The sequence below is a fragment of the Populus trichocarpa genome, chromosome 2 (genome assembly GCF_000002775.5).
Source record: "Populus trichocarpa isolate Nisqually-1 chromosome 2, P.trichocarpa_v4.1, whole genome shotgun sequence".
In the NCBI taxonomy this organism is placed as follows: domain Eukaryota; kingdom Viridiplantae; phylum Streptophyta; class Magnoliopsida; order Malpighiales; family Salicaceae; genus Populus; species Populus trichocarpa.
Window position 1 is genome coordinate 4,233,163 of NC_037286.2, and position 26,724 is coordinate 4,259,886.

Here is a 26,724-nt window from a genome sequence, read left to right on the forward strand (position 1 = left end):
GTGAATTATGTGAAGGACAAAGGTGCACGAGTGCTAATTTGAGGGGGTGGGGGGCACGACAGCATTGATGCCTCAGTTATTGCTGGTAATTATTTTGGTGGGGAAATGCGCGCGTGAATTTACGAAAATGCACAAAACATAAGCTTAAATGTATGCAGCTCCCTGAAAAGCAAACACTGTGCATCTGAAATCCTAGTGCGAACCGGGAACATTAGCTTCGAGGGCTCGAGGACGAAGCTAAGAGAGCAGAGGGCTGAAGCCTGCAGTTCCTGTAGCTGTTGAGGTTCTTGGTTCAAGATAGATTGCAGCGAGGGGTGCAATGCCCCTTAAATGGCGTAGTATTTCAGATAATAGCTAAAATCAATCATAAAACAGAAAGATCATATGGAAATACTCGGATTAATAAAAAAACAATCAACTTTGGTCATGTTTGGAATGGAAGTAAAACAATTGCGCGAGTTTTTAATGCAAACCCTAAGCATAGAGAAAATTATTTGAACACCAGGAGAAACAACAACGTTACACAAAATTTCTTTTCCTCCTTTTCCCACTGATTCTTTCACATAAGCTAATCACTGTTACATGGATGCTACAATGCTGTTACATGGATGCTACAATGCTCTTGCATTTCAGATTTCAGATCCAAAACAAGACCTTATGAGGAACAAATAATTTTACTAGCATCGAGAGATTGATGAATCAATAGCAAGCCTTTTCCTTCCAAATGATACAGATGGAGCCTGAACTAATTAGTAATAATAAATGCAATGGAAACTGGCCCAGGTGTGTGATTCAGCCTGTTATGATGGTTGCATCTGATCTCGCAGAAGTGCCTGTTGGAGCTGAATAACTTGCTGTTGCTGATCGGGTGGCAATGAACTCAACTGCTCTGGTGTGAGGTTCAGCACTTGCTGCAGTAAGGCAGACTCTATGTCCGCTGGAAGCTGCAATGGAGAAAGGATATCATAACATGAGCTCAAAACAAGAACTTAATCTAAAAACCATTTGAACCTACAGTGTGGAATATACAAGGTAAAAAACAGCAAAAGATAAATTGTATTACATATAGACAGCAGAAAGCATAAAAAGATGCGCCATTATCAAGAGTGCTGCTCTGTTTTTGCAGCAGAATTTTAAAAACAACGAGTGCATGCTATTTGTTAGATTTCAATATCTGATAACTTCTTTTTTATAAAATATTTGGTCAGCCATTAATATTTGATTATAAATTGGATCAAAGATATCCAAATGATTGCATCTAATATGCATTTGATCTGTTGGTCGGACCAATTTTAATCTTTATTCAGAAAAGAATTTCCAGCCAGCTTTAAACAATTCATGTTAGCTCAGAATATATACATTGAGCAACATGACAAGGGATGATTGTGACCATTTGGGACTCTGGACCAGTTAATGCAAACTGACAAGTTAAAAGAGGTGATCTCTTCAGATCATTAGGGAGAACACACCTGAGGAGCTTGTTTCCCAGAATGCTGCAAATCTTCTGGCCTGGGAAGTGGATTTGGAGGAACCGAATTGACTGCAGGTGCTTGGGATGGTCCAGATCCAGTGGCACTAAACAAATTAGAACCTCCCATAGGGACAGACATGCTCCTTCCATCATCTAATTTTAACACCTTTGAAGGGCGATTAACTGGTTCTTTAGAATCATGAGCTGTGCTTGTTTGCATGTTCAAATATGCATTACTTCTGAGAGTAGACCTATCAGCATTTGCTGCATCTGAAAGGCCCGATGATACTGAGAGGCCAGACTGCTACCATAATGTATGTTAGTTAACAATAAAAAAAACACCAATCAACATGCAAAGGAGGTGTACGTATAAGCATGCTCACGCACAGAAATGTGAAGACTGATTCTAGCCAGACTTTGCTACATGATTTTCTACACATGAAGTAGGAGAAGTTTACCGGGAAATTCAACAAGGTGGCAGACAATACACTAAATATGACGTTGTTTGTGCAATTGAAACCATTTACCTCCAAAATTGTGTATATTTCCACATACAAGAAATGTCTGAGCAAAAAGGAGAAAAGGAACGAAACATTTCTAGGCATTGCATAAACAAATGTAAGTGATCTTTTCCCTTTCCCCTCTCCTAATATTTAATCTAAGGTAGATCTCCAGTGTTGAGATGCAGAAGGGGGAAATTTTCATCAAATAAAAGCAGATCTAATGAAATGTAACAGCAAAGCTACTTCGTACCAAGTATTCTTCTTTGTTTTTCAACATCAAATCATAATCATAAGAGTTAATGGCTTAGGTAACTGAACCTGAAAGGAGCCTGTTGCTGGAGGACGGGATAAAAGAGAAGATTGCATAGCTTTATTGGGAAGAACCACCTGAGGGTTGTGCCTAGCATTCGTATTTCCAACCTGTCTTGTATGTTGTACCAATGAAGGTTGCATTTGTTGGTTCAGAGGTGCAGAGTTTGCCATCTGAACAGGTGGTCTAACAGAAGGAAGCACAGCAGGAAGTGGCGCAGACTGCCCTAACAATGTGGCATGATGAGGAACATGGTTGTTGACATGATGTGGAATCTGTGTTTGAGCTTGAACAGATGGTTGTGGGGTTGCAGAAAATTGGTTGTGAACCAGAGACTTCTGAGGCTGAACAGATGGTTGTGGACCAGCAGAAAATTGACCTAAGCCCAACTGCATCCTCTGCGCAGTAGGGGGTAACCCAGGAAGATTTGGAACTGCTGGCCGCTGAACCTGTTGAGAATCTTGTAATGAAGATAGAGCGGGTTGACCTGTTGATTGCCGAATATTTGGGAGCTGCAACTGCACAATTCAAAGCGTTCTTTAGGAAAAATGAATGTGACAAACCATAAAATATACTCTGGGGTGCTGAAACAAACCACTTGTGGAGTCACCATTCCAAGCATTATCTGTGCCTGTAAAAATTGTTGGATAATTTGTCAGACTAAGCATGCATCCTCTCTAATTTGTATAATAAGTAGTAAGTTTTAGGACAGATCGTATAAATAAGAAATAAGCAGAATAATAGAACCTCTATAATCATGAAAAACCACCACACAAGAGGTGGGTACCTGAAAAAGAGCTTTTGACAGCTGTGGTTTTCCAAGTAACAGCTGGTGAGCTGCTTCCCTGTTTTGTGTAGCCATTCCCTATTAGCAGTACGGATTTAGATAATTATCACTAAACAATGCAATAAAAAAAATAGTATAACCTTTAATCGAGAGCGCACCTTTAGCTCAGACATGATTTCATTCAATTGATTTCTAGACATTTTTGCCAGATGAAGAGTCAGGGGGTCACTTGCTAGTGCTGGCTGACTCTGTAAACCATTTTGATTTGACTGCATGACAGTCTGAGCACCACCTAAAGTTCCTGCCATGACAGTTGCAGCAGTAATGGCTATGTGGAGACCAATTGGCTGGTGCTGAGCTGGCTCCTCCAGAATTGCTGGACCCCCTGCTTGTTTCTGGGGATCTGTGCAAGCATAAAGATAAAAAAAAATGTCCCAGGATTCTTTGACATGGGAAGAGAAATGAATACATAAAGTTATGAGAGCCAAAGAGACTAACCATTATTTGCAGCCAGTCGAGGACCCCCGCGACCCTGCAAGATAAGTAAAGGTCATCACTAAAGCTTTCACCTTCAAAGGGAAAAAATATGGCATTTGACACAACTGCAACTCAAAGCTGAATACCAATGCAATGACGTATAAAAGAAGCCAGTAATCCAGGTATACTGTAAAATACAAGTCTCAACCCAGTGGCACGATGGATGGTACCATTCAATTGATGTCAACTTAAACAGCAATAATATACAGGAAAATAATTTGACCATCAGCATTAGACTAGTCATGTAAGGACATGCCAATGACATAACTTTGTAGGGGAAAAAGGAAATAAATAAGCTGAATAGCTAGACATCTAAACTTTACCACACCTGTTCTCGGTTTCTGTCAGCATTTTTGTCATTTTCAGCAAAATCAACCCGTAACTGCCGGCCATTGATCTCATAACCCTGAAGATTACGACGAGCACTTAGCGCTGTCTCTTCATCCTTATATTCACAGAATCCATAACCTTTAGGTTTCCCAGTTTCTCGATCAATTACTAATCTGAAACAAAGGGAAATAATAAATCATTTAGACAGCATGATGTAGACAAACAAATTACTGCTGTAGGAGAAAAGAAACAGGGCATAGAAACCTAATTTGTGAGCAAAAAGGTAAACTAAGGCAAACTATCTATCTTAGAGGACAAACCAGATAATTCGTTGAATGATTATATAAAGTTATGGCTATATGGTGGCATAGCAGATAGATCTACAATAAAGACAATCAAGAGATGGGCAAGAGATACACCTAATGTTCTACTGAAGAACTGACTGATTCTTGATTAGTAAAGCTAAATGACTGTCGTGACATGTGAGCTACAGACTATTTCTTGGCTGCTCCCTTTTTCCTCTCTCAGGTTTTTACCTTCATTTGATTATGATGTCAAAGCAGTCAACAGATGGTCTTATATCTAAGAACTCGTTATCATCTGTTAATATGTTAATCCACGACGCAAAAGTTCAGGAAATTTACTAAAGGCATGTCAGCATTTTCTTCAATGACGGCTAATTGAACCCAATTCCATTTTTAGAGTAACCTCCTATTGCAGAAGAAGCTTTGTTTTGGCCAAGGCCTTGTAAAGGAAATAAACACCCTAAGTATCTGTATTTGAGTGCTTTCTTCAAGCTTGATAAGACAGAAGCAAAAGCACTCCCACTGCCTAAGGAAGCACCATGTCCTTCTGGACATGGTTGGTAACCATTCCATACCCATCTCTTACAAGAACTGGAAGGGGTATCAGGGTTTCCCATTCCGGGTATAACAGATTTGCGGTCTTCCTTTTTATACATTAAAAAAGAAAAAATGAATGAGAGATTAACTGCAACGAATTCCACCCTCGCTAATGTCTCAACCCGGAAACTTCAGCTAACCTTCCCGGAGAAAAGGATCAGCAAACAACTAGTTTCGCAGCAGAATCGGTGCACAATTCAATAATTTAAATAAAATACAACATGGTAACTAGTTAAAGATTAAAACTGCAATGATAACAGAACAAAAATTGAAATTTGACAATCAACTATTTTCAAATTCTAGGGTTTCAAAAGCTTTAATATTGCAACTCCCAAGGAAAAATAACAATAATACAGACCTGAAGGACACAACAGGCCCAACCTCTCTGCAGATTTCAATTAGCTGTTCCTCGGTTGCATCGTACGGTATATTCCCAACTGCCAAAATTACAAAATAAATAATCACAAATTCCAGTTTGTAAGTTTCCACCCAAAAAAAGAACCAAGCTTGTAACTCAGCGAAATCAGTTTCAAATTCAACTGGATTCTGCGGGATTGAAAAAGAAATTGCTGGCTTTTCCCAGCAATCAAATCGAACACACTATTGCATAGATAAGAAGAGAGAGAGACAGAGAGAGAAAAGAGATACCAAAAACGCAGCGATGCTGAGAAGAGGAGGCCATGAATTATTTTAACAAGAGAAGAAGAAGAAGAAATGCTCCATCTTCTTCCTTCTCCGCGAACCGCTCTCCCTCTATCCTCTTATTCTTCTTCGAAAACGGCGTCGTATAGTATCCCAAAAAATATAGATAGCTTAATAAATAAATAAATAAAGTGTTTTATTCGGTTGCTGTTTATGTGTTCGTGAATTCGTACGTTGTTGAGTTGAGTTTGGTTTTGGTCAGCGTCAGAAAGTTCCCAGAAAGAAAGAAAGAAAGTGATATATATCTGTTTGTCTTTCTTCTGAATATAAAGGGGGAGGGAGGGAGTAATGCCTTCTGTTCTTTCAGGGCGATCAGGGAGAGAGTCGGTGTAGTGTTTCGGAGATTCTGCAGTTCTTGTCCAGAATAAAATGGGCTACCAATTTTATTTTTATTTTTTTTTATCCACTCGACTGGCATTTATTTATTTATTGTTACTGAGGTGTCAAAAAAATATATGCTTACTAGCTCCAACCTTAGTGTGCTTGAATTTGCAGGATCAGGGGGGAATCGGACATCCTATTAAGCATATATTTTTTTGAGAAATATTTTTTAAAAAAAGATTATGGTTTTAAGATCTCTGATTTGATTACAGCCTCGAGATTAAAGAATAAAATGCGGCAGAAAATTATAAAGCATAGATTATATTTACTGTTAAAACTCCAGAGGCCTTTCTTTCTTTCTTTCTGAAGGGGGAGATGAGAGAAAAGGGGGAGAAGACTGGACTGGAAAATGAAATAAAGTGAGGCCTTGGAGAAGAGCAATGGACATGGCGACAAGGGAAAATGCAGCGGTTTTCGTTAGCCATTTTCCATCAGAGAGGGAATGTGTCCCTTGAGGAGAGAGGAGGAGCATCGCCATATTACAGGGCCAAAGACGAGGAGCGATATGCAACTCCTACACCCTACTAAAAACCTCTCCTAATCCCAACCAAAAAAAAAAACACTGCAGCACACACGAAGTGGTAAAAACTATAACTATTGTGATTAATAGGCCTATTCATAAATTCCAGGCGCCTCCCACAAAATATTCAACAGCGAAACTTCACATTTACATAAATCATGAGGAGATTGATCTCCCCAACAATCTACCACTACCTACGAATACCCATAAGATGGCACACAAGACTCCAACAATCGACAATAAAACAAATCCCTTATTTCTACTAGCGCTCCTTACACTTGCAGCGCCATTAGCTGCGACTACATTAATACTATTGACATTCATTCTGATCCTGCTAGCTGCGTCAACATTAATGCTTTTGACATTCATTTTGATCCTGCTGAAGCTTGACATTCGCTCAAAAGCCTTATTAACCAATGGATTCTCTGAAGCTGACGCAGGAGTAGTAGGGATGGACTCCACAAAACCCCACAAGGCAGAAGAGAACCAACCATCAGCAGCATCACCCTCTTTTCCACCTTGATTTCCGTTGGTTCTGGTAGAATTATTGCTGGATTCACACACAACACCTGAACATGACCAAAATGGCCTACTATTAGACTAAACTACATTCCAATGGTTGTTATTAATAATAAACAAAGGAAATACTTGTATTAGAACTCTTGAATCTGGCTCAAAGTCCCAAATTCACATAGGCTTTTCTGCCTCGCATGCCACTCATCTCATCATGAGCTCTGCATGGGTTGGCTAAGACAACAGCGAGTTTTGTCCAAAAATAAAACAGTAGCTTAGTACACCAGATGGAAGACAGGATAAATGCAGTGATTCTGCTAGTCAAACTAGTTATATACCTGGAGTTGGTTGGAAAAGATTCCCGTTATGTGATTCTGAAGCAGCTAACATATTACTTCTCTGACCATGAACCCATAGCTGATTGTTCATCTGCTCTGCATCAAAAAATTGTGGCTGCAGATCACAGTCCACTTGGTTGGCCACCAAGTTTGACTGCTGCAACTGATAATCCACCGCATTTATTATTGAATCGGGCTGCAACTGGTAGCCAACTTGGTTAACCATGTCACACCCATAGGGATGCATATATGAATGTGAAACTGCTTCCTGATCAACAGGCCCCATGTCACGCAAAAACATGGCTGCATCATGGTACAGGTCAAACTCACTCAATCCATCAAAATCATCAAACTGCAAGTTTTCCACAGGTTGCTCAGTATTGGAGAAAGAAGGCTCTGGATCGATGAGATCATTAATTTCCAGGAAATCCTCTTCATTTAACTGGGGAGCCTGTTCATAGTTAGTGCCGGATGTGACCTCAGGTGCCTCATGCAATTGCAATGTTGCGGTACCTGACTGGTCAAAGTTAAAGCTGGTGTGTTTATTGCAGTGCTGACCACTTGTTGTCAACTCTCCAGCTGGCTCACAAACAAATTCCCTGAAAGATGGATCGACCAAAGTACTTTGCGCCTCTTCTTCCCCAGTAACCTGCAATGATGAAATTGATTAATTCAGTTGGATCCTGAAAAGGTAAAGATCAAGCAGAAGTAAAGAAACCACATAAAACAATGTAACTCTACTTTTGCTTTGTTAACACACAACCAAAGCAATTGTATCCTGCCAATCAATGTTATTAAACTATGAGAAAAAACAACCGGACCGTTTAAGACTTGTTTTGGACACAAAAGAATCAGTGCAAACCAATTTTGTGACATGACACAAGAACGGTCAAACTAGATATCACTCCGACTAAATAAACCATAAACTTGTAATTACAACAGTCAGTATGCTTTGGGTCAGTCAAAGTGAAAGAAAAGGATGAAACGTTGAAGAAATTACCATAACACAAACCTGAGGCAGTAAATAAGTAAAATCATTGTTCTGCAGCTCGTTATGTGCAGGTTCTTCACCAATTTGTTTTATTATCTCCTCAAAATCATTCAGTGGCGGCTCAAGTTGAGCAGACTGTATGAAATTATCAACAAGAGTCACTTCATTGTGCTTCTTAACAGGAATATCTGGAGTAAACATGCCATTGACACACTGAAATTCATCATCAGCCCAGTCTTCTTCCTTAAATGGTGCTCCATAATGTTCACCATTCTTAGGACCAGCTCCGCTTTTTTTGTAAACCTTGTAAAGGGCATAATAATCCTGATGCAGGAAATACACGAAAGAAAAAAAATAATTAGCATCAAATACACAACAAATGAAAAAATACAAAACAAGACCACCATCCCACATACTTGCACATTTGAGCATCTCTTAAGTTCTTCTTCGTCCAAAGAATACTCATGCATCACCCAGTCAGTTCGATCACCGTTAGGTGCACGGCCTCTGTAGAAAACTAGGGTCTTCTTCACCCCAACATTTCGAGAATTGCAGACAACAATGCGATCCTTCCCTGTTGCTTTCCAGTACCCCTGTCTTGTCGCCCTATTTGTTCTTGCTCCATTAGGATACTTCCTATCCCTGGGACTGAAGAAGAACCATTGCCTATCCCCAGTCTTCAAAATGGATTGCCCTGCAAGATCATTACTTCATTTTTTAGCAATAGATAATTCAATCTTCCAAACCCTAACTCAAACCTCCTGAAAAAAAACTAAACAAACAAAAAATAAATTCACAGCAAAAACCATTGATATAAACTTTTGCAGTGCAAGAGATACAAACCCAAAAGAAATATACGATTACACTTAAAAAAAATCAAATCCAAAGCTCAAGGAGCCAAACAAACACACGGGGAGCTCAAAATCAGTCAAAAAAAGGTTCGCCTTGTACCAAAACCAAATGAAACAACATTTACTTTTAAAATGATTCCATCAAACCAATTTCATCACAACGAACCATTCCAAACCATTTAAAAAAAAAAAACTCACCAGACAAAAATCCACAGAAAACCCACATCATTATTTCTGATACACAAACTAATTAACGTTGATCAACTCCCTAATTCCTGAAATCAAACCCTAAATCCTCCGATCAAATCCAAACCAAACAAAACCCTCAAAAATCAGACAAGAACAAAACCCAAGTCAACGCCCATAAAAAATAAAAATAAAAACTTCAAAAGGATGGCATACCAGGCAACTCCTCAGGATCCCACTTGTAAACATCAACCTCGCGAATAATATTAAGCTTTAACCTTTTCTTGCAGATCTTCCTCTTCAGGTAATAAACCACAAGCTCCTCGTCTGTCGGGTGAAACCTGAACCCAGGAGGCCACTCCTTATCATCAGCGCCGAAACAAGAGTCGGCGTTCACCGTCATCGATGAGATTGACCGACGAAGAGATAGAGAAATTTGAGAGAAATTTTTCAATTAAAAAAAAAATATAAAGTTGTTTGTTGATCAAGCAAAGTAATGACCAAACATGGGGAGAGAGTGTGGTGGACTTTAAAGAAGCGGACGCGAAGTTACTTTGAGCTTTTTTGGTATACTTTTCAGGGTTTTGGTTGGGTGGGTTGGTGAGTAGTGTGTGTTATTGTAGGAGCGAGTGTGTTGTGATGTGTGTGGAGGGTTTTAGAGGGACTAAATTGATTTCTTTAGGAAAAATATTTTTTGCTGACAGGGTTTTAGTGGGACTAGTTTGAATTTTTTGGGAAAATGTTTTGATTTAGCTTTTCCGTAACAAAAAGGAGCCCGATTTGTGTGATATTGTGAGTAGTTTATTAGTTTTTTACTCGAAAATTTAAATATGTAAATTTAAATATTAAAAAATCAAACCATAGCTTTGTGTTGCCTGAAAAATGTGGGTGTGAAGAAGTTGATGTGTGTAATTTATTAAAAAAAAAACATGTATTCTTTTTTCCTCTGTCTTTCTCCTTGCAATGTTAAGCTTTGAATTACAATTATTAACTAGATTGGTATGCGCTCGATTTTTAAAAAAAATTTAAAGAGTAAGAAAAGTTTTGGATTCGTATCATTAACTCAACTAAATTCAATAAGTTTAATTAATTTGATAATATAATTAAAAAAAACAACAATAACAAAAAATAACCAAACTAAACAAAAAACAATAACAACAATCAACTCAAAAATAAATGTTTGTCAGTATTATGAAAATGATATCATTCTAATATTCTTAGAAGATTTGCATGATTTTATTTGACAATAAAACAAAAATTAAATGAGATCATGATAACCATTTAGAAAGTAAAGTGAAGTGAAAAAAAACTCAATTTCAAGTAAATCAAATGTTGAAATATAAAATTAAAAAAAAATCAAATTAAAAAAAGATTTCATTCTGCTCGAGTCAACCTGCCAATTTCACGACCTAGTTATGCAACCGAAATAATCTCATATAAAGAAAATTCAATAAAACTATGAATCTCAATGCTCAAATAACCCAAATGTCAAAGGGGAAAACTAAAAAAAAAGCAACAAAAAAAAAAACAAATCGACTCGGGTTAACACATCAAACACGTTAATCAGGACATTAGATTGAGATAACCCCGTAGAAAAGAAAGTGCAAAAAATCATAAAGATCAATCCCCGGTCAACCTAATGTTAGTGATGAGATTAAAAAAAACAATTTTAAAAAGTGACTAAAAAAGACTTAAGTCAACTCGGGCTATTTTTCAAAACAGTGACTTGGGTCGCGAGACTGTGACCAACCCCACAAGAGGTAAACAAACAAAAAACTACGAAGCCAAATTCTCAAACAACTAAATATCGAGGGATGAGGTTGAAAAAAAATAATCAAAATAGGGGTCTAAACAAAATAAATAGCAATTAGAAAAATGAGGACTGAATTTGCATTAAAAATAAAACAAAATGTTGATAGGTGAAATTTTTTTAAGTCATTTAAAAAATGATAAAAAAACAAATAGTAATTAAAATAATAATGATCGAATTTAATATAGAAATTAAATGAAACCAGGTGACGAGGGATGAAATTGAAAAAAAAATCAATAAAAACATGATTTTAAACAAAACAAATAGTAGTTAAAAAAAATGAAGATCAAATATGATATTGAAACAAAATGACATGGCACCTTTCAATTTTGACAAGCTAGTTTGAATCCCAATGAGAGGAAAGAGAAAAGTTGGAGGAAAATTAAAAAAATTTGTCAAAGCCACTCCATCGTGCTTTTATTAACACACATCAGACACTAAGAAGAGTGCAACTAGCCGTTTCCAACACCACCGTGAAAGTTGATGTTCAACCATTAGAGGAAGCCACACGCGCCACTGGAACACGACAGGCTTCCTCTAGTTACACGCGCTAAGCAGTTTACATGAGTTTTCATATTAGTTTTAGTTTTATTTTCGATCTCTTTACACTTAATTGTTCTAAATAAGTTGAATTGTGTTTTATTTTATAAAACCAAGCATCAACAAATCACTTAAAATTTCCCTCGATATTGCAAGATCTTTGTATCAAGGCAATCAAAACAAGCTATGAAGTCAAATCTCATACAAAGCAAATGTGAAGGGACCAGACTGAAGAAAAAAAAGTCGAGGGACTCTAATTCAAAAAGAGACATGCTTTCCCTTGACCTTGCAAATTAATTATTGATATTGGCAAAAAAAAAAAGGACTATACATTTTTTCAAGCTTCAAATCCAGTCCCTGAAATTCTAATTATTTTAAATTAATAAAATTAAATTTTGTTTCACCAAACCAATAATTAACCAAGTGATGAAATATTTTCTCAGCACCCCGAGATCCCATACACGCATGAAAACAAATCACCAAGTGAGAGCAATTTCAAGATACCAAATAAGAAGACAGAGAAATTGAGAGCCTAAAGTGTAAAAAAAATATAAAATTGCCGGAATGAACAGTGCTTCCCCTCACCGTAACGTGAATAAACTTCATTGTAGAATATAAGAAGAGATGCCATCGAGAGTGCTGCATGTTTTGGTGGGAAAAAAACAGCTGTCGGGTTTGATACAAACGACAAAGCAGGAGAAAGTGTAAGATTGGACGACTGCATTCATGGTCCATGTATATCCACGTTAATGGGAGGTATTGGATAATTCACTGTAGAGCTCTTTTAGCCGCTCCTATCTAATTCAAACCGTGTTTTTTTAAAATTTTAATATTTATATATATATATATATATATGTATATTTATTTAAATTACTTTGATGTATTAATTTCAAAAATAATTTTTTTAAAATAAAAAATTAATATTTTAATATATTTATAAGTAAAAACACTTTAAAACATAACCTTTATTACAATTTTAAACAGGCTAGGCTGCCCTGCTGTCACGTGAGCAAGGAGACATACTGTTCCACGTGAGGAGGAGGAGGACTTAGGTTTTATATTTTTCCCTGGTTTGCATCCATACCAAACGTATCCACACGGAGATATTATCTCAATTGTGGAAAATGAAAACAGATTGGATCATGTAAGCCCAAATTAGATTGCCAATCAACCGGTAAACAATTTGACCCATAGGACATGTCCTTCTCGGAAAGTTCTCAATAATATCAATTCCTTAGCACTGTTGTATTGTTCAAGTCAGACTAATAGTGTTTTGTTTTTTATTTGATGTTGTTTTTTAAAATATTTTTTATTTTAAATTTATTTTTTTGACTAGCACGGATAAAAATAATCTGAAAAAAAAATAAATTAATTTGAAACAAATAAAAAAATAATAATTTATTAATAACATGTAAAGATGAAACACAACAGTTTCTATGTTTTTATATTTTTTTTAATTCTTGGACTGATTCAATAGCTTGATAGATTTCGCTGGACTAGAGGTTCAGTGATCGACTTGTTGACCAGATCATATTCATGCATTCAATGTCGAGAGATTTTCACACCGAATATTGCATCATTTCAAGAGGAATCGACTCCTTTTTTCCGTCACGAGAGGAATCGAATGATGTAAGCTTGCGGGACAAACACTATCAAACGCATAGTTAGCACGAAACCTCTAGGATCCCAGCGATGGATTACTTTTCTTCACCAACGTGTTCACACGACGGATCAAACGTGAATGACGCCAGGAAGTTGTATGAATAGCAGATTTTTTTTTTTTGTTCTCAGTATGAATAGCAGATAAGTATGGTGGATTTTGACTTTAGGAATCTCAAGTCCCAAGACAGGTTTAGCAGCCAGATTACTCGATTTTTCCTCCTGTGAATAAATACACAAATAAATAAATAAAATAAAACATGTAATTGATATGACATTACCGAGACTACTTTCTTGGATAAAGTTGTCTCGATGGCCGGATGTATACAATTCCGACACAACAACTGGGAGTTTTGATACATTGACCGGCGGGAAAGTTGTCTCGATGGCCCGATGTGTACAATTCAGACACGGCCGATAAGAGTTTTGATACGTTGACCGGTGGGAAAACAAACTTTTTCACATTAAAAAAAATGGCAGAATGAAACTTCTGAGCACCCTGACGAAATAAGCATGATTTTTAATGATTGTCAAGTCATGTTCAGATTTTAATAGCCATGCCGCGGCCCCTTTTTTCCAATAAAAAACATGCTCGGGTGCTGAAAATTTAACACGTAACCAAAGATATAGGTCAATTAACATGCTATTAAGTATTACATGACAAAATTATTAAACCTGATGGGATAGTCAACCCGATCAGAAAAATTAATTCAATTTTTTTAAAAAATAAAAATATAGAGATTTTTATTCGTGAAAAACATTTTTTTTGAAAATCAAATACACAAGCTCACATTTCAAGGAGATTTTTTTTTCAAAAGCGTTCACAAGCCTTTTTTTCAAGCAACTTTCATGTCAGAAGCTTGTACAAGCTCCTTTTTCAAGGTGTTTTTCTTGTGTTGATTTCCTTCCCAGCCTTACTTTTTTCTATTCAATGGGTAATTTGAACCTTACCTTTTCACTCTGATGTCCATTGATTTTCCTCTTTTTCTTTGACGTGTATTCTTTTTTTTTTTTTTTTGTCGTTGATTCCTCTCCAAAGGAGCTCAACAACGTTGAATTAGTATATGTTCTGGACAATATAAGAATCAACTTTAACTTCTTGCGACGGTCCTTTCGTTTAATTCGCTAATTTCCTTGTCATCTGAGGAGTTGTGGCAACTGTTGTTGTTGATGGTAGGGTTATGGCTAGAGAATCAACCGGAAGGAACTGTAGTGGTGGTGGCAGATTTGTGATTTCAATAAGAATTAGTGGTTTTTTAATTGCTTGTACTGGAATTAGAAGACTAATTGATGATGTTTGTTGTTTTTTTTTTTATTGTTATTGATGTTACTGGTTTTGTTTTTTTTGTTTTTTTAAGATTGGATTTGGATGAGTTTGAATAGGATGAGAGGTTAAATTAAGTCAATATTTTTTTAATCCAAATTGGTCTAGATTTTGGGTCAACTTATAGTTTTAAAATTATATAAAAAAAATGACATAAAAAAACCAATCTTTTAATTACTATTTTTTTTATTTTAAATTTTCTTGTATAATTGATTTTTTTAAAAAAATTAATTTGTTATGGATTAGGTTTTGTAATTTTTCTATTTATGATTCGAGTCTAATTGACCCGGGTCACAAGTTTGAAAAGTTAATGTGGGTTGATATTTTTTTTTTACTTATTTTCTTTTCCAATTTCTCTTTCAACTTTAGTTTTCTTTTAAAAAAAACTAGATTTGTACTTTTTTTAGTTTTTTCGATAGGATTATTCTAATCTCATGACTTAGACCATAAATTTTATGTATTAAATCAGGTTGACTTGTCCCTTATTACTCAGGTAACATGTATATCGCGCTGCCTCAAGTTGGCCCAGGCTAGTTTTTCCCCTCTTTGTTCTATCTAATTTCATATTTCTGTTCCCAAATTATTGTGATAGTTTTATTTTTTATATTGTTTGTTTGTTATAGGTGGTTTTTTTAATTAAAATAAAACCAATATATTAGTCTTGGTAGGACCCGTAACCTAATTAATTGATTTTTTAAAAAAAAAATACTCGCAACATCTAAATAATATTTTATTTTTTTATGATAAAAATTAGATCCAAAACAAAAAGCTGATCAACATCTAGTATGTTCTGCAAGTATTTTTCCATGAGATGAATTATGTAAAAAAATAACCTTAATTACATGAATAATTTAATCACACAAAGTTTAATTCCGAATCCATTTTCGGAAAGTTGAATCTTTATATTTTACTAGAATTGTTGAAATGAAATCTATTCGAGGGATCCACTCATCTAATGCATGGATTTAATGGATAAATAAACTCGAGAAAATAAAATATATTAAGAACTTACAAGAATTATTAATATAATCAACTCATTTATATATGAGATTTTATAGAGAGTGATTTCGGGACAAATATCTGGTAAGAAAAAGTTTTTTTTTTTTTTTTTAAGAACATGCATGCTAATTTGTTAACAATAACAAACTGCAATAATACCAATTTACAAAGTCTCCGCTCTCAATTATTTAAATTCTTTCATCTCGCCGCTTCCCAAAGTTTGACCAAAAAAGAAAATAAAAAAATAATATTAAGAGATAAAATTTAATTAGTCAGATTTTAAATTTACTCCCTAGAAATTACTAGTTCAAGTCTCATAAATCTCAGGGCCACTAGAGGCTTACATGATTGTTAACTTCAGGGCCCGTGAAATTAGTCAAGGTAAATACAAGCTGGTCCGGACACTTATATTAATAAAAAAAAATAAAAATCTGTTAAATTACATTAGTATTTGCTGATTTTTCTCAGCTGACATTATTGTTATTATTATTATTTATCCAACGCGCACTCATCCATCCAGCCAGTGCAGCCACTATCAAAAGACCCCAATGCTATACGTATCACGGGCCAGGTCGGCTGCATTATTATTTTTTAAATAAAAAAAAAGAAAAATCAAAGGGGCAGACAAAAAAAAATAAAGTCATGTCATCACACCACAGCTTAAAAAATCAGAAAGCATTGAATAATCTCAAACCTGTGCCGTCACCAATAAGTCATTAACGTTGATCAAAACAACAGGGCAGGCCCTCTGCTTCGCTCTGGTTAGATCTAAATAATCTATTACATTCGCTAAACCAGTTTGCCTGCCTCTTGTTTCTCTCGACGACGACGGAGACGACAACAGCTTCATCGCGCCTGCAATCTCTCCCTGTAAGTAACCGATACCTTAAACCTCAATTCGTTTCTTTCAATTTCTTTTTTTTATTTACCCAGGTCTTCAGTTTTTGTGTTGGTAAAAGGTGAACTTTGATTTAGGCTTTTTTGTTGGCTAATTAGTTGCGGATGATATGGTGTTTTCCTTTTTGTTCCCTTTATTTTTAGTAATAAATCAAAAGCAAGGTGTGGTTAATTTGAACCTCGTTAGCCTGAATTGTGATGTTTTTGTTCTTTTTTTCCTTGGAAACTATGATATAAAAGTGTGGAAATTCATTTCTACTTTTTTTTTAGCAGGAATCATGGAAATCAAAATTTCTTTTTTCGTTTTTATTTTATTTATATTTACGTTTTTTCGTTTGAATTTCCGATTGTTTTTTTTTTGTTGTGATGTTCAGGTTATGTAGAGTGAAGATTAAAGTTGCAGATCTTTAGTTTTAAATGCAGCTTCGAATCTGGAGATTGTGAGGCGCAGTTTAGGTCTGGAATTGAAGAGTTGATACTTGTTGTTGCCTTTGTAAATTGGATCAGACATGGTGTTTTGGGAGGGTTATGTGAGTGATGAAGTGATGGGCATTTTTGCCCCAATTGTCATTTATTGGTTGTACGGTGGGTTTTACCAGCTATTGCCGCCTTTGGATGGGTATCGGTTGCATACTAGAAAAGAGGAGGAAGAGAAGAATTTGTTGTCCCTGTCGAAGGTGGTTAAGGGTGTTTTGCTTCAACAACTACTTCAGGCTGCTGTTGCTCATGCACTCTTTTTGGTTAGTTACTGAAACTGTTCAAGTAATTCCTGTTTGCCTTTTATGTTATTTTGCAGTGAAATTGTGATCCTTTTTGGTGTGAACAATTGGATTTTTCTCAATATAGATTTTTTCCTATATGAAAAAACACAGGTTATAGAAATGCAAGTATAGAGTGGCGAAGGTATCAATAGCATTGTGGGTGATTATTAGAAAGGAAAGTGATACCGAGCTCTCTCTTTCTGGGTTAATTGTGTTAACGTCCATCAATATCATTTAAAGATTATCAGAAATTCTGAAGGATTTTTGGAAAAAGTAAGGGTAAAATTCTTAATTTACTCGTGTCATTGACCTTGAATTACTTAACAACGGACCTCGAGGACTCATGGTTTATTGGTGCTGGTAGTGTTTCCTAGAAGTGCCAGTGGTAGGAATGCTTTCCTTTACTGCCTAAAGTGTGGAGGGCCTTTTTAGTTAAATAAGAAGTTAGGCGTAGTTCATGGGGGACCTTTTGAGAATTCCTTGGGGTAGGGAGGCTATAGCCCATCCATGATCCTCGAGCCTTTACCACTGCTATTAAGTCATGTATTTTATATGATTTGTTAAGGAGTATACACTATTGTTGGCTAGTTGAAGAGACTGTTTTATCTATTACATTGTTTTTACAAGCAGTAAATAAGTATCTGATATGCTGAAAGAGAGGAGGTAGAAATAAAAGTAGTTGATCTAATAAAGGAGTCGAATAAGAGTTGTGGTCATGAAAGAAGAGAAGAAGACCATGGGTTATAGGTTCAATGACATTGAAGAATTTAATAGCATTAAGCTATTTAATACATTGAAAAGGTTCCAAAGGAGGGGCTTGATGTGGATTAGAACTTGTAATAGCTTGCTAGTTTTCTCTCCTTCACTTTGTGTTCTATGATTGCTTAGGATTGGCACATTAGGATCCATATAGCCGACCCCATCTAGTTTGGGGTTGAGGCTTGGTCTTTGTTGTTATTGGTCTATGATTTTTACTACTAGTTCTTTGTTTCAACTTGCTTCTTGGAGGTGGATTTCCTTGTATTACTTGTGTGCAGTTCTTTAGATAAACAACAAGAGTACAGTTCTTGTAATGTGCTATGTGCAATGCGAGCCTTGCATGGCTGATCACATGTTAATTTTACTCTGATTGCTTGGGAATTTTTTCAATCTTTTGTTCTGTGATAGTGGTCTTCAGTGTATGATTCTGATGCCTTGGTTTTTAGAAGAGTAGCACTATTGACATTGTTTTTGTCTGTGAATGGGATATTAAGTTTATAGGCGGAGAAAAAGATGAATAATTTCTATATGCTGATTCAAGATGCAAGATTTGAAGTTTCTTAAATGTTAGAAGTTGAAGTGGCTGTTATTATTTCTGCCATTGCATTCTGTTTTCATTTTTCTTGTCCTTTTTTTTAACAGCTATACGGGGAACATTGGTATTTTTTGTTGGCAGAGTAAGCAGAAACTGATTTTCATGTTTGTAAAGTTATTGGATCCAGCTGTGTCCGAAACCCTTTTATTCTTCATGAAGCAGGAGTCTCTTTTTAGTTGTCTTATATCATTTTCAGAGTCTGTGAGATACAATATGTTGATTCAATAAAGGTACTGAGAAAAAGACTTATGGATAAAACATTCAAATCTCATTTTGGTTATTTTCTAGCTACCATGTTTCTGATTGGATGCCCTTTCATGAACACTCCGAAATTCAATCTTGGTTTTCCAATTATGAAAGTTTTCTCCACTCACCTTAAGATTCCAGTTGCTGCTGTGGAATGAAAATGAGCATTTTGAACATTGAAACAAGTTAGGAGTTTTGATATTTTTTTCATTGCTATTGGTCTTTTGTATTTCTTAATATAGCTGCTGTTACCAAATAATTATTTATTTACCTTGACCCTTGTTTTGTGCAAAGATGAGAGTCTTGGACTTGCAACCATAGGGTTGCAGGTTCCCTTCATTTGTAAGTACTGAATGGTAGGATTATCTCCTAGCCCTCCCCTCCCATATCCCTGCTTTGGTAGGAGCACGTGAAGTGGTTGAGAGATCATTGATTCTAGGACTTAGATGATAATTTTGTCAATTGCTTGGTGGTATTGTTTGATTTGCACGGTCTAGGACGTAGACCTGTATTTGTTTTACGTTTCACCATATAACTGTTTTTTGCCTGCATTGTTGCTACAGTTGACATCAACAGCTGATGAATCTGGAATCACGATCCAGCCCTCTATTCCTATCCAGATTGTGCAAATTATTATTGGAATGTTTGTCATGGATACGTGGCAGTACTTTATGCACCGGTACATGCATCAGAACAAATTTTTATACCGCCACGTCCACTCGCAGCATCACAGGCTAGTCGTACCTTATGCAATAGGGGCACTTTATAACCACCCACTGGAGGGTCTCTTGCTCGACACAATTGGTGGTGCCATTGCATTTCTCACCTCAGGAATGACTGCGCGGACATCAGTCTTTTTCTTCAGCTTCGCTACAGTTAAAACGGTTGATGATCATTGTGGACTCTGGTTGCCTGGGAATATCTTCCATATTTTTTTCCAGAATAACACTGCTTATCATGACATCCACCATCAACTCCCGGGCACAAAGTACAATTATTCTCAGCCATTCTTCTCCATTTGGGATAAAATTCTAGGGACTCATATGCCTTACACTCTTGTAAAGCGACCTGAAGGTGGTTTTGAGGCGAGACTGGTCAAGGACTAGTTACAATTTGACACTTCTCCAGTATTATTTCAACCTTTCACTTAACAAAGGAATATACTTTGGCTGGGTTGTGCTCTTCGAGGAAACATGAATTAGAATTGTTTGTTTGACATTATAAACTAGAAGCAAGTCCATGGGGTGTTCATTGTTTTTCTAGTCCTGTGAAGGTATATTGTCCTGCTGGTAATGGTAATTTGTACCAAGCTACCCAAAGATTTGTATTTTTGATACTCTGGGTTATCCCAGTATGTAGCATATCTGTCTCATATTGTTTTCCACTTGTTCCAATCTGTTGAGATTGATGCCCTGGTACTTTTATGATCCTCGAGAGTGCTGGAAGTTGCTTACACTAATTTTCATTCCACTCTCATGCTCATAATCTGTTAGCACCATCTTGTTAAAACTTTGTCACCATCATGTCTTTTTGTCGGAACAAATTCCAAGCACTTTTTTGGGTGCCACAGTTGCTAGGTTTTTTTTTTTAAAAAAAATATATTGTTTTTTTAGGAGTGATTTGGTCCCATCATCCCAAAATAAAGCATACCTTAACCAAACATAGTATTTATAGAACAAAACCAGCTAAAAGCAGTTGGGGGCAAAACAATACTAAAAAGGCTCGACATCCTATTTTGAGGAGAACGCATATAAATCCAAAAATCCCTGCCAAACTTCTTGGAGCTGGGCAATAACACCTTGCAACTGCGGTTCCTTCAGCTATCAATCTGGCACCAAGCTTAACCTGCCTCTCGATTAAAACAGGCTATCTTTGTTTTTGAAAACTGGTTTTTGAAAAATTATTTTTAAAATTTTTATGTGTTTGTTTGTTATAAAAAAAGTTGATCAACGGAAAACACTTTCCAGTCAAATAAAAATTTAGCTTGGTTTTCAAGAAAGTGTGCCCTTTTATTTTGGGCGAAAAACACTTTCCGGAAGTTGTAAAAAATTTAGAAATTTCATATTATTTGTTGATTATATCAAATTTGGTCCTCAAACTTTTGATTGCTATATATTTATATATATATATTTTTTTGTTTTGAATATTTGTTTTTCAATTTCATCCCTTAGAATTTAATTTTTATATTAATTTTGGTCCTTATTTTTATAATTGTTATTTTCTTTTTCCTTATCATTTTTTAATTGAAATTTTTTATCTATCAAATTTGGTCCTCATTCTTTTGATTGTTACTTATTTTATTTGAAATAATTTATGAAATGTTAATTATTATTATTTTAATTTCTTCATCTTTCAATTTTTTTTATTTTTAGATTTGATCTCTATTATTTTGATTATTATTTATTTTATTTGAGAAAATTTATGAAATTATATTTTTTTCAATTTCATTCCCATTTAACTTTTTTAATTTGTAAGATTTGTTTCTCATTATTTTAATAAACTTGAAAAAAATAAAACATCAATAAGTTATTTTCCAGCTCATTTTCCATGACATAACCAAACACTGGAAAATGTTTTCCAATTTATTTTTCATTACACTACCAAATATCAAAAAAAAATTTACCTTTCCGAAATTTACTTTTTAAAAAAACTACTTTTCAGTAAACAAAACGGGAATAGTCTTCTATGATCTTTGCAACTCTATAATGGTAGGGGTGGTATGCGAACAAGGATGGTGTGAATCATAATGGCAGGGTCGTATGCAAACAGGAACTGTGAATTAGTAGAAGGTATATATCATGCAATGAGCATATGCTGGAACGGGGGATCGAAGTAAAATAAAACAAAGGAAACTCAGATGGGATGTGGTTTTTTAGCGTTGGATAAATTGTTTCTGAGCAATGATTGTACAGAAATTGAAAATTAAGTCATTCTAAGAATAATCTCTGCCAAAACAAAAACCTTCGTTAAATCACACTCTATCTCAATTATTTTTTATTTAATCACACAATAAAAAAATTATTGTTGGCAAAATTGAGCATATCAAGGCATTTATTTAAGATCATAATAAATTCATAAATATTAATTTAAAATAAATTATGTAATCCAATTCAAAACAAATAAAATGTTAAAAGAAAAAATTATAAAAAAAACTAGCAAATAAAAAAACAAAATAAAAAACAAAGAATTATAAATAAAAGCCTAGGTGTGTAGGCTGGGGCAGCCCATGCACCTAGGCTTGTTAATGCTTTTCTTCCATCTCATTAAAAAGTAATAATAACAGGCGAAACGTTGACTACCGTCATGAATTCTGGCCATTGGAGGTATTTGGAAAGTCGGGCAGTTGTCCTACAGGGGTAAAATACCTGTATAACATATTTTTTTTTAGTTAAAAAAAATTAATTATTTATTTAAAAATATGGTTGCGGTTATTTTTTAAAATGTTTTTCATACCGAAATATATTAAAATAATATATTTTATTTTTTAAAAATCATTTTTAAGATCAACACATCAAAACAATTCAAAACATACAAAAAAAATTATTTTTTTAAAAAACGTGGGTACAATCACGTTTCCAAACGACCTAAACCTTTTTTTAACAGCAAAAATCATTATTTAATTGATTAAAAAAAATAACCCAAATCAAAATAAAATTTTGAAACTCGATATATATTTTTTGGCAAGATAAATAAATAAAAATCCAAATAAAACTCTTATAAACAAATAAAATCTAACAACAGGTTTCTTGATAAAAAAAATTAATATTTCTCAATTTTCTTTATCATTCATTGCAACTCTCTCCCTAATCTATCAAACTAAGTGACTTGAATGAGAGAAAATAAATCCAACAATGTGATTTCAGAACTAAATGGATCAAAAATAATTTTTGACAAAAACCAAAAGCAAAAAAATTTGAAAAAAGGTTTCGACACCTTAATTTGTTTTACAAGGATAGTTAAATATTTAACTAATATAATTTTGGTGTTTTTATTTTTAATCTTTTTCATAAAATAAATTTGGATTATTTTTTATGAAATCAAGCATGAAAATACATAGCAAAATGGGTCTTTGTGACTGAGTCAACTATAAAAAAACAAAAAAAAAATACCAACTTCAAATTCCAACCAATATAATATTAAAGGAACTAATTGAAAAGAAAAACAAATCAATGACCGAAGGGCAAAAAAAATAAAGAACAAGGGCCATAATTGACATATTTTTTCATAAAAAATAAAAAAGCTATTTTTTTTTCTTTTCTTCAATTTTGATCCCTTCAATTTTAATTCTCAGCAACCAAATTAATTTTTTTTCTTGTAAAGTAAGTGCTAACCCCATAACGGGTTACTTTATGAGACCTCAATAATTATATAAACAAAATAAAAATTAATTATTAATTTAAAATTCTAATAAACACAATGATTAAATTAAAAAAAACATGAAAAATATAAAACACGATTGCAATTCACAACTATATGTCCTTCGAACACTCCTCATTATGGCCGATCTCTTTTAGTTTTTTTTTGTAATTTTAATTTTATTTTTGAGGAGTGTTCGAAGGACATATAACGTTGAGAGGAATTTTGACACCTGGAATCCAATTTTGGTCGTAAAATACTCGATGGACTATCGTTTAAATTGAATATTCTCAGCATCTAATTAATAAAAATGAAAAAGAAAACCCCCACAGTAACAAGATGTATGGCGCCCGCCCTCATAGAATAATTTACCCGGCTCGACCGGTCGAGCCGAACACCAAAATAAGACAATCCCAAAATTACCCCCGGAGGTACCAGATACAACAATGGAAGCATCTAGACGTGTTCGCTGAGTTAGGGTTTTACATTTCATTCGACCGGTCTATAAAACGACCCATACCTTCCGTCACAATAAAATTAGGAATATCTCTATCTGACTAAAATCACACGCAAAGAACAAGTCTCGCCGTTTGCTCCTCTTTTCCCTTCCTCTCTTCCCTGCTGCTCACTGCAGTAATTTCTTACTCACTGACCATAATGAGGTACTACTAATATTGTCATTTTGATAGATAGATTGTCTTCAATACTTATACTAAGCTAGACACCCCCCTAAGTTTGTTGCTAGACGCCCATTTCTCTAAGGAAACTTAGGGTTTCTTTGGGGATTTCTTGTCCTTCATGGTTGGATCTGGTATTTTGGACTAGTTTCTTAAGTAGGCGACGTTTGTGATTTGCGTGTCTGGTTATGATGTGTGTCTTCTATGGATGGGTGGTGGAGCCACAGTTTATTGTCTGAGATGGTTGTCTTTCTGCTTTCTTTTTTTTTTCTATGTTTTTTCAAAGAAATCTTTTCCCCACTATGTAAATTTTGTTTTGCGATATTCGTTCTGTTTCGTCGATTAGAAATTGGACAAAAAAGAAAAAGAAAAGCTAAAATGTGGTGTACTCCTATAGCAATCTGTGTTATTCCTTGTTGTTGTGATTAAGGCCTGTTGGGAAAATAAGATTGCCAGACATGATTTCGAGGAGTTATATGTAGACTGGAGCATGGTAGAATTAGTCTGGTTGCTTTAACTCTTGGGAAAACTTATTAGCCTTTGTTACTCTTGGATTACCTGTAAAAATTGTATTCAGTCCCCCTCCCCCCCAATTGTTCGATGTCATTTTGTATTATGAGTATACAGACATCAATGTAATCGAATGCTGCTGACGAGTTTGTTACATGTTGTATTTATGGTGGAAATTTGTAAATATTTGTTTTTCTTATGTCGCATTGGACATTCAACCTTTTCAGCCGTCATCCTTCAGTGAAATGGGCCCAGAGGTCCGACAATTTGTTCATCACCGTGCAGCTGCCTGATGCACAGGATGTAAAGCTTAAAATCGAGCCCGAAGGAAAATTTTTCTTCTCTGCTACCAGTGGGGTGGATAAGATACCCTATGAAGTTGAACTTGACCTATTAGACAAGGTCATTGTAGAGGTAAGTACCCTTTCTGCCTCGTACCTGAACCTGTCTTTTTGAATATATTTTTTGCCAAATATCAAGTTTTTAATACTACTTGCAGGAGAGCAAGGCTAGTACTGGCTCCAGAAGTATCCAGTACATTGTGAAGAAGGCTGAGAATAAATGGTGGAGCAGATTGATAAAACAAACCGGAAAACCTCCAGTGTTCTTGACTGTTGATTGGGATAAATGGATTGATGAGGATGAGGAGTTCACTAGCAAGGGTGAGCCTTTATCCCTCCAGACTCCAATTCTCATTCCATGTCATTATATTTTTGCAATGCTTCCCCTGCAGTTCAGTTTGACTAATTATTCATGTTTTTTTGTTTTTTTTTTGCTGGTGTCTAGGAGCACCTGAGGCTGGGATGGGGGATATGGGTTTTGATTTTCCTGTAAGTAACAATGTTTTTGTTGCATAAGAATGGATGGGCTGCTCTTCGCTAACTATTAGTGACTAACGCTGCTGTTTGATCGTAACCTTTCTAATTCAGAATCTGAATCTTGGAGGCGGAGGCTTTGACGGGCCTGCTCCTGGAATGGACGATGGTAAGTCACTTCTAATTTATTCAAGCAATGTGCTTTTCGCCATTTGGATTTATTACTTTGAGACTACTATGCAAACATTCCTGTTTAATCTGATTACCTAAAAATGAACCACCTCATCCGTGCAGATGATGAAGATGACACAGAGGATGAGAATGCGGAAGAAGCACCGTCAGCAGAGAAGGAAGTAGCATCCGCTAGTGGCGAAGCAGACACTAAGAAAACTTGAAGTTTTCCATGGAATGTGTTTTGATGCTCTGAAGTTGCCATTTTATTACCTTCATCTGTTGAATGTTTGACTTAAAAAGTACCACAGGTGCTGTAGTTCTACATCACAATATAGTTTGTGATAGAGGTCAACTATCGGTTATGATGTGGTCTTGCCATTTAACTTCTAGTGGCACGAATCGGTCTTTTTTATATACAATGGTACATGATGATGATGATGATGATCTATCTATACATGCCTGGATGAGCTGTTTTTCGTTGAGAGTTTTGATGATCTACACATCTCTTCTATCAAATTTCTTTTCTATTATTTATGCCATTTTTTTTAAAAAAAATACATCTTTTTTTTAGATTTTTTTAAAAATCTTATTATAATTTAAAAGCAAGCTTTATAAAAATAATTAAATTATGAATTGAAGTAATTATTTAAAAGGCGATTTTTGATTACTGTATATTTTTCATGATGCTTTAATGTTTACTATGAACAGTGGAGTTTTTAATATATATTTTTAATTGATTGATCCATAACAAATCCAGTTTGAGCAGCATTAGAGCTGCATTTATTTTTAAAATTGTAACATGTAATTTTTTGTTTATCATATTTTTATAAGAAAATAATCTCAATTGAGCATGCAAACTAGTATTATCATGAAAGTTTTAATATTATTTGAAAATTATAGCATAATTAGATAATTATTTAAATAAATTTATTTAAAATGAATTTTATTATAAAATAAAAAAATAAGAGGCATTAAAAAAAAAAAAGAGAAGGAATGTTACTTTGGGTTGCTAGGATGGGTCTACGTGCCTAGCTTATAATTAAAGAGTTGGATTGTGCTCGGATTTGATAGACTAGATCGCATCTTAAAAAGGTTGAAGACCCCCTGCTTTTTCTTTTTCTTTTTCTTTTTTGAATCGAGAAGATATTGTGCTGATCGTCTACAACATTTTTTCAGTCACCAAAGGCTGCTTGTTGGATTTTAAAAAAATAAATTTTAATTTTTTAAAACTTATCAATACAAAAAAAATCAAGTGGAATTCTATTTCTAATTATAAAATA

At 34.9% G+C, this 26,724-nt stretch overlaps 4 protein-coding genes across 6 annotated transcripts; 2 read left to right on the forward strand and 2 right to left on the reverse strand.

Annotated features, from left to right (window-relative positions):
• Positions 1–519: 519 nt before the first annotated feature.
• Positions 520–5,904, reverse strand: LOC7480732 (cleavage stimulating factor 64). Its single transcript, XM_024596247.2, has 10 exons — positions 5,489–5,904; positions 5,199–5,277; positions 3,937–4,111; positions 3,570–3,603; positions 3,230–3,474; positions 3,072–3,149; positions 2,880–2,915; positions 2,293–2,802; positions 1,470–1,772; positions 520–944 (listed from the first exon to the last, which is right to left on the reverse strand). Exons 1-10 carry the CDS (start codon positions 5,520–5,522, stop codon positions 801–803), a joined length of 1,638 nt encoding a protein of 545 aa, XP_024452015.1. The 5' UTR covers positions 5,523–5,904; the 3' UTR covers positions 520–800.
• Positions 5,905–6,502: 598 nt separating this feature from the next.
• LOC7480733 (NAC domain-containing protein 17) lies at positions 6,503–9,851 on the reverse strand. Of its 3 annotated transcripts, XM_024596244.2 has the most exons (6): positions 9,539–9,673; positions 9,335–9,424; positions 8,702–8,979; positions 8,295–8,609; positions 7,295–7,943; positions 6,503–7,012 (listed from the first exon to the last, which is right to left on the reverse strand). In XM_024596244.2, exons 2-6 carry the CDS (start codon positions 9,363–9,365, stop codon positions 6,600–6,602), a joined length of 1,686 nt encoding a protein of 561 aa, XP_024452012.1. In that variant the 5' UTR covers positions 9,366–9,424; positions 9,539–9,673; the 3' UTR covers positions 6,503–6,599. The 3 variants fall into 3 exon arrangements, with proteins under 3 accessions (XP_024452012.1, XP_006386290.1, XP_002302150.1); XM_006386228.3 differs by lacking the exon at positions 9,335–9,424 and having other exon boundaries at positions 9,539–9,851; XM_002302114.4 differs by lacking the exon at positions 9,335–9,424 and having other exon boundaries at positions 8,307–8,609; positions 9,539–9,846.
• A 6,473-nt stretch (positions 9,852–16,324) lies between these two features.
• Positions 16,325–20,296, forward strand: LOC7480734 (very-long-chain aldehyde decarbonylase GL1-9). The gene is made up of 3 exons (XM_002300852.4): positions 16,325–16,524; positions 16,926–17,291; positions 19,476–20,296. The coding sequence occupies exons 2-3, from the start codon at positions 17,061–17,063 to the stop codon at positions 20,016–20,018; spliced, it is 774 nt and encodes a 257-aa protein (XP_002300888.1). The 5' UTR covers positions 16,325–16,524; positions 16,926–17,060; the 3' UTR covers positions 20,019–20,296.
• A 3,456-nt stretch (positions 20,297–23,752) lies between these two features.
• Positions 23,753–25,928, forward strand: LOC7468746 (co-chaperone protein p23-1). The gene is made up of 6 exons (XM_002300853.4): positions 23,753–23,930; positions 24,683–24,869; positions 24,955–25,117; positions 25,242–25,285; positions 25,385–25,439; positions 25,565–25,928. The coding sequence occupies exons 1-6, from the start codon at positions 23,926–23,928 to the stop codon at positions 25,663–25,665; spliced, it is 555 nt and encodes a 184-aa protein (XP_002300889.2). The 5' UTR covers positions 23,753–23,925; the 3' UTR covers positions 25,666–25,928.
• The last annotated feature ends 796 nt before the right edge of the window (positions 25,929–26,724 follow it).